We start from the raw sequence: 7,874 nt of genomic DNA, 5'->3' as shown, positions 1-7,874 counted from the left end.
CATAACCCTCATAGATTTTGTTCGTCTCATGTCAACATTTTATCATCACGAACTCATAGTGTGGTCTAACTGTGGCATTTCGCTGCTCCTGTGAACAGAGGTATGAATTGACCTGGTCTAAAACCTACTTCCATCGTTGCTTCTTTGAACACTTTCATGCTCAGTTTGTTTTCACCTGTTCACGCTCAGTTTGTTTTCACCTGTTCACACTCATTACGTTTTTTAATCTGACAACATATTGTGAATTTCGTACCGCCCACAAACGCTGATGGAAGCGACAATTAGTGACAGTTTGTTTTTATCACATCGTTTTGGAAAGCCTCCTTCTCCACTTTCCAGCGTCTTGTTGTGGATTCTAGGTAAAAACGAAAGATAAAAAGGCGAAAAAAGTGTGTTTTAAAACGAAAGCTTTAGCGCTCAGAAGGCCCCTAGTTTTGTTATCTAGACACAGTTGGAGTCCTATAGACTTGAAAGACTGGCGCAGGATTTTCTATTTGAGTCAATATCTTTGCACACAAGATTTTCGATGTCTAGAGAGAATGCCTAATTTGTCCATCCTTTTCTTTTATTCAACGGTCTGAGAAATGCTTAAAATACATCAAAATGCATTTCATGTTTTGCACGTTTATGTTTCTCAGCAGCCTCCCACACGCAGCTTCAATTTTGATGAGCTCTCCTCCCTTTCCTTGCTCAAACTCTAATAATTGTTTTCTAGTTTGTTTTTAACCAAAGAAATTCTTACTGTGCACTGTTTCTGATATGCTGAGTACCAGTTCGAAAGAACAATCAGAATTAGCTTTTTAACCTGCAGAGCAGGTGTAGTTTTGGCAAACAATTGCACAGTAATCTCTTTGTGAGCATTATAGCTGCTATCTTTTATTTTAACAGCAGCTGAAGGCTGGGGAGATAAATAAATTTGTACTAAGAGGTGGGTGATAGTCAAAGAGAAGGAATGGGGAAGGGGTGGGGCAAAGAATATTACATATTTGACCAGTCTTAAACAAGCTGCCTTAAGGGATGCTAATTAGAACATTTACAGTCTACCAAATGGTATATGAAGACAGTATTTTTATTCCTGAGTTATATTCTATCCTGGGGTAAGGAAAAAGGCAGAAAAAGGAACTGAGAGAATTATGAAGAGACGAAGAAAAAGAACACATATACATACATTCTACAACCTTTACTCATACATGATGAAAATCAAAGCTTCAAGCTTGTGGGGTTGTATAAAAACGAAAAAACTGATGGAAACTGTTAAATATTCACAAACAAAAAGCTAAGTTCAAGGATTGTTTATGAATCATATCCTAACTTAGTAGTATTAAAAATTCTTAAGTCTGTGGGTCACTGTTTGAAGGGTTTGAAAAACATAAGCAAAAACCCTCAAAGTATACCACCTTGTCCTGTTTTTCATAAGAGAACTGACATCTCTGCAGTCTAAACAAACCACAAGGGAATGGTAAGGGCCACAAGAGAGGATGGAAAGAGTGGGCACTGATGTTAGATGGATAAGAAATCAGGGTCTCAAGGAACCCTCAACAACCAAAAAGTTTGTCCGCAACTTTGAGTGAGAAGGGGGGAGGGTGGTTTAACCTGGAATGAGGTCTTACATGATTCAGCATAATACTACCACGAGATACAAGGAAAATGGACCAAAAGAATCTAGCCATTTATCAGCTGCCACTTTCAAACAAATGAAGAGCTATGTGGATGAGAAATGCTGTTCACTATATCAGACCAATGGTTTGTCAAATAGTTACACATAGATTTGTCAATTAGTTTTACATGACACCCCAAGAAGACTACAGCATCCTCCTTCCTCCTAAAAGGCTGTTAGGCAGGAGAGGTAAACATTGTTGGAGTATAGCTTTCATCTCTATGGTCTGAAATGGGTTAAAAATTTTAAGATCTTGTTCCCCGTGGAACCACAGTCTTGAGTTAGATTGAGTCACTTATTTCTCTTAAAAACAGTCTAAAAAAAGGGCAAAGAAAATGACAGTGTGATAAAACAAATACCGTCATCAAAAATCAGCTTTTTATTTTGACCAGAAGAAACCTCTGTTCTTATTACATTTGGTGCTGTGTTATATTTGGCATGAAAAAAAAAATCATAATTTTCATGTTATTGGTATTAAAAGTAACTTTGTGACTCAGAACAACTGGCCTCTTATAATTCTCACCTGGAAAATAATAACTTTTTCACAGTTGCAAGAAATTATGCTCAAGAAAATTGTTAGGGTTCCACATTTCAAGATGATTTTCATTATAACCCATTATTGAAGTCCAACATATTTCAGGGAGCTGTGGTTAAATGACAGTCCATCACAGCTATTCCCAACATCATATTCATTTACCACTAGAGTGAAAAGATCAACTCCCAATATCTGATAATTGTTCATTCTCTCCTCTGGCAGCAACAGATTTTCATATAAATTAGTTATGAGAATTTGGTGCTAGATAACTTCTACCTGATAAGTTACTTGTTTACTGGATAATGAACAGATATTATGAGGAGAAGTTACAAGTTAATCACTTCTGGGAGTTATGGTATTAAGAATTATTGAAACTACAAGAGGCATTTGTCATCAATTTTAAACTTTTGATTTAAAGGTAGATTAAGTCAAATTTAACAGTCAAACTCAGAAAACAATAAACACCAAGAATATGTGTGTCCATGAAGAAACCAATTAGATGTGAATAACCAAAACTTTAAGTCTATAACTCCTATGAGTGACTCACACAGAATTTCTCCTTACAATATCAAGTATACAAGTGACAAGAATAAAAAAAACATATCAGTTAAGGGATTATTAGTTGATCCAACATCAAATTCTCCAAAAACATTGTAAGAATTTTATGGCAGACAGTAGGCAGAATTACTAATAAAATCTTGGGAGTGGAAGAGTTGAGCAGATAATGTAGTTATTTTGTAATTTTTACATTTTTGCTGTTTCCCAATGTGATTGGTCACAACAAATAATGTTCTTAAAAATATTTCAAGTACACTGTTCTCTGCATTGTACAAAAAGAGTTAATATTAAAACAAAAATAAATAAAATAATAGCATTTCATTGATGTTTATTTCAGTAGGAACATTTCACAAATTATTTCAACTGGAATCTTCCAAACTTACTGCCATTAATTTACTTTTTACATGGCTGTTAGCCTGACATTTTACTTACAAAACAGACAGACTTTTACTGAATACAAGATTCAAAAGAAAAAAAGAAAAAAAAAATTAGAACAGTAAAAAATTCAAAATATCTGCCTCATCTTAGCCACAACTTCAGTCTCAGTGCATCAACACCATTAAGATAATACCTAAACAACCTTTTGTCACGGACAAATCCCAGGTTCTCATAGAGTCGCAGAGCTGCTGTGTTGGTTACCTCTGTCTCAAGTACAACCTAAAGTAAAACAACATGTGAGCCAAATAAGGAATAGCATATGGGAATGTGTACATATGGAATTTTCCTTTGAGTGTTCAACCTGATATCTCACAAGTTGAACACAAGAGGATAGATTCCACATCTACCATCAACCACATGGGAGGGGGGGGTGTGGGCATTATTTTGTTTATTTCATAACCACCAAAGGTCTTTCCTAAGAAGAAAAGTAGACTTCATTAATGAATGAAGCTGGGTGAACACTTTGCTATTCATTCACCACCCTGACAGAGTGGCACAAAAGGTGAGTGGCATGTCAGCAGCTGATTGGTGATATCACACAAGTAAAAAATTATCATAATTATAGCACATAAGTTTTAGTGAAGTCTCATAAGAAAAATACCAAAGAGATTCTGGTAAAGGTGAATAAGAAAGGGCTAAGTTTAACCCTGTAAGCCCTAACATCAGTGTGCATATTCTCCATACTGTTCTCTATACATTTCCTAAGTTGCTGAAAGGGAGACTTTGTTTAACCAAGAGTTGGTGATCATTTAGTCTGTTCTTGTGACCCTAAGTGTTTGATTCAGAGGTTATATTGTATGGAGATATTAGAAGCTAATCACTCTGCAGGGTCTAGGGGTTAAGTAAAAAAACCCAACAGGGTCAGGCAAGCATTTGTGATTGGTGCATCCAAACTTAGTTTAAATTTGTATCAGATTGGTCTGAAATGGGGTGATGATTCAGAATAATTTTAACCAATCATAGCATGTAGTGCAGCCAAACCAATTGGAAGCATTTCAGATGTCACTTACATTTGGCACTAAGTCAACTTTCACAATAGTAGCTCAGTCTTTCAACTAACATACACAATTTTGAAAGGTTGGCCATGAGAGAAAGAGATGATTAGGAAGAAGTAAAGCAAAAAGCCAGTGTTTTGTTTACCAAAGCAATGAAATACAAGAACTCTGGCTATTATTTATGAGAAGATTTCTTAATGGTGAATGCCCTGTCTATGTCTTCCACCCTTTCCTGCTAGAGATCTTTGAAATTTCATAAAATAATCAAACAAAGATAGTTGAAGACTTAAGAAGAAATTAGAGTGCGATTCTTACTTCATCACAGCTATCTTCTTGCATTGCCTTGATTGCTCTTACCACAAGATTTGAACCTGAAATAATGGAAAGGCAGATAAAATATCCACTCCTACAAAACTGCTTTACTCTAATTAGAGTACAACTGAGTATAATTTTATTATCAAGCCAATGACATATTCAGAACTGATAGTTCCATGCAATATGAAAATTAGCAGGTCTGAATTCTTTTGTTAAGGGGGATGGTGGGTGGGTGTGAGTGGGGGTGGGGTTCAAAAGAAACTGTGGTGCTGTGCTGGTAGATAGGTGGGTAGGGGTATTACTAAATAATTTGGTTTCATCAGCTGCATTGATAATGTAAATTGGTCACTGTAAAAAGCCGAAGACAAAGGGCTGACACTTGAACTGTCAGCTTTGAAAACTCTTTACCATGGTTCACTTTACCAAAGTGAACATTAAAATTAAAAACAGTTTTACCATCCTTTCACAATACAAGAGAGTGGATATATTTTAATGTTTACAGATATCCAAAACATTACCCAAAGACACATCATTGGCATATCTCAGATGATGCTCTTCTGCTTGGGGTACTAGTAAATTGTCAACAAGTAGTTTTTTTGACATTTTTTCCATGCTTTACCTCTGAGAAACCATCAAAGTGGCTGAAAGGGAAGTTTACAAAAAAGCTTACCTATTTTCTGCCGTCTATATTCCTTCTCAACAGCTAACATAGCAATGTACCCTCTTCGTACCATGTTCTTGTGCATGTCAAGCTTGCACACAATGGCACCAACGCAGTTGTCACTGTCCATTGCCTGCAACAAAAGATACATACAAAAAAATTGCAACTTCTATTTATAAAATGACTAATCAGAAAATGGAATCTTGTATATGGCAGAAAGACTAGTCATTGAAGCAAACTATGCAAAGTATAATAACCAGTCAGTTACATTAAAATCTATTGGAGCTGATGCCTTTCAGTACAAAAGTCTCAAAATGATGTGTCAACTGCACGCTACTAACATTATACAAAATGAACACTGGTGCAAACTTTTTAAAAATCAAATTACACAGATAGCATTATCCAAAAAGAATAATGGATCCAAAAATATTTATGTTAGACTCGATGCATGTGGTTAATTTAACTTTTTCAGAACAAAATTATCACAGTAATATGTTAGAAAGTGTACATTGTCTAAAAATAAGAGTTTCACACAGTTAATATTTTGTAGTAAGCAATAATCCAAGGTAGGATGGTCTTGAAACTTTTTTCCATATAAAAAGTTATAAATAACTAGACATCAATTCATGTGAATAATGAAGGTTTTACAACAAGAAGACACCCAGCAGCATGGAGTGCTTATATACTCTTGAGATTGTTAGTTTGAAATAGTCAAGAGAAATTCCATGCCATTTTATCATTTTTTTCTCTATTAAATTATTGACGAACCAGGTTTACAGAATAAATTGGCAAGACATAAACCCTGATGTGGACCTGTACTGACTACATTACAGTCCATCACTGTAGTATTAAATTATGGATAAGTAAATAGAGCAATTTTCAATTGAGTGTTGAAAGTAATCAGGGATTGCATTTTACTCTGCTCTGTAATTGGTACAAGAAACTTGCACAACTCTCTCAATCAATCTGATGCAATACTAAAACCAATCACTACTAGTGTCCTGCCTTTTCTCAGGTGTTTGGCAGTTTGGTTGTTTTTTTTTTATACTGAGTTTTCATTGGTTCTTAGAGGTATTTTCCTCTGATCCAATCAGCTTTTGCGATTACTTTGGTTTCTGATATTGACACTCATTTGAAGAGTAATCTTCTCATTAATGGCAACAATAATAAAAAGGATAACTATAAAGAGAAGTTGCCAAATGAAAAAGTTGAAAGTTTTGAAATCTGGAGATTTCTCAGAGGGAGCTTTCCACACTTGGCACTTATTGGGGTAATGCAGATCATTAAGTGTAATAATAACAAATTATGATAAAAAAGCAAATACTGTTGTACAAAATAAGGTAAGATTTTGGCATCTAAAGCTTGGCTTAACAAACCTTGTCCCAACATTCACTTAACAATGAAAACAATCTTGTTATCAGAAAGAAGCTGAATGTAAACTGATACCCTTTTCCATGATTGGTTTTTACTTTAATTCCTTTTCAGAACATGCAGAGTGATTTGAAGCCATTTTTCTGGTTATTCCATATTTCTCTCAAAAAGCAAAGTGTATGTGGATGTTCAACTAACTGTAAAAATATTAATTTTTTTCGTATCAAGCCACTATAAACTGAACTGTTTTAAGTATGACCAAACTCATGCTTAAAACTTTATTACTTATGCTCTCAAAGGATTATTTCAATCAACTTTTGATACCTTTAAGCTCTCACACATTCAGAATAATATGATGGGGCCTCTTTGAGAACTGTTCACATGTGGATTGCAAAATAGATCAAGAATTCCTACACCATAACTTCTTAGGGATCATTTGTCTAAAGGTAACACAGGAAGGTTGAGGGTGCATCCCTAGGGGAAAGTATCCCCTTGGGGGAAGTATTCCCCCTGGGCACAAATGGTTGATATCCAGATTTATCGAGATATGGTTAAAACTTCTTCAATCAGTACAACCTTCTCACGGACAGCTAGCTTTCAAAATTTGATTTTCCATGTCTATTATAGGGCCTCGCCAGAAAAAAGAATTTGTATAGTATCTATTTAAAAGTGATGTAGCCTACTCAACTTACCAAAAAACAGAGGTTTGGCCAGTTATGTATGAAATAACGATATGTGTAGATTGAATACGGCTCCGAAAGGTCCTTTGTTATAAGAGCCATAATTGCCTCCATTTGAAGTTCAGACTCGTAACTAACATAAGTTAAATTTGTACTTTTTTCACAAGGATCTCCAGGTCCGGCATGTTCCGCGGAGTTCTTCTTCTCTGAAGTTGACGGGTCATATCCTATCGGATCACTATGACCAGAGGTTACATGATTTTCATTCGTTGATGTACTTGGGCATGATTGAGTGTGGATCATTAGGCCGTTGAGATCTGTAAATTTCTTTGCACTGCATAATTTCTGCGGCTGTTCAGGATTGTTAATTTCCTCTTTTCCATGTAGAGACATCGAACACTCGCCGTTGAGAATGACGTCTCTATCTCCTTCCTTCTTACTCTCTGCAGCTGTGGACTCCATTAGGAGGAACTGAGGTAAAAATCAACTGTTAAAATTAGATGGAATACAGCTTTCCACCATAAATGTAAGCTTTTATTGGGAAATGTCACCACAGTGGGAAACGTGACCATTCGAGGGCAAGTTCCTCCAGAAGGAAAACCGCCGCCATATTGAACTGTCTCGTTTTGCAAAGACTGGTGGGAAATTGAAATTACCTAGAACC

The 7,874-nt window shown here is 35.6% G+C and overlaps 1 protein-coding gene across 1 annotated transcript; it reads right to left on the bottom strand.

The window, feature by feature from the left end:
• Nucleotides 1-2,021: 2,021 nt before the first annotated feature.
• LOC113668374 (uncharacterized) lies at nucleotides 2,022-7,868 on the bottom strand. Its single transcript, XM_027184264.2, has 4 exons — nucleotides 7,223-7,868; nucleotides 5,169-5,292; nucleotides 4,499-4,554; nucleotides 2,022-3,407 (listed from the first exon to the last, which is right to left on the bottom strand). Exons 1-4 carry the CDS (start codon nucleotides 7,670-7,672, stop codon nucleotides 3,270-3,272), a joined length of 768 nt encoding a protein of 255 aa, XP_027040065.2. The 5' UTR covers nucleotides 7,673-7,868; the 3' UTR covers nucleotides 2,022-3,269.
• Nucleotides 7,869-7,874: the final 6 nt, after the last annotated feature.

This window comes from Pocillopora damicornis, chromosome 7 (genome assembly GCF_964200805.1).
Source record: "Pocillopora damicornis chromosome 7, jaPocDami1.2, whole genome shotgun sequence".
NCBI lineage: Eukaryota > Metazoa > Cnidaria > Anthozoa > Scleractinia > Pocilloporidae > Pocillopora > Pocillopora damicornis.
This window is presented reverse-complemented; position numbering and strand designations above follow the sequence as displayed.

What these genes read in the sequence shown, in the direction of transcription:
- LOC113668374 (XM_027184264.2), bottom strand. Translation starts at nt 7,672, where the DNA reads ATGGAGTCCACAGCTGCAGAGAGTAAGAAGGAAGGAGATAGAGACGTC. An exon ending in GGCCAAACCTCTGTTTTTTG is followed by an intron (nt 5,293 to 7,222) that starts GTAAGTTGAGTA and finishes CTTTTGTTGCAG; the next exon opens with GCAATGGACAGTGACAACTG. An exon ending in AAGAAGATAGCTGTGATGAA is followed by an intron (nt 3,408 to 4,498) that starts GTAAGAATCGCA and finishes GTTTTACTTTAG; the next exon opens with GTTGTACTTGAGACAGAGGT.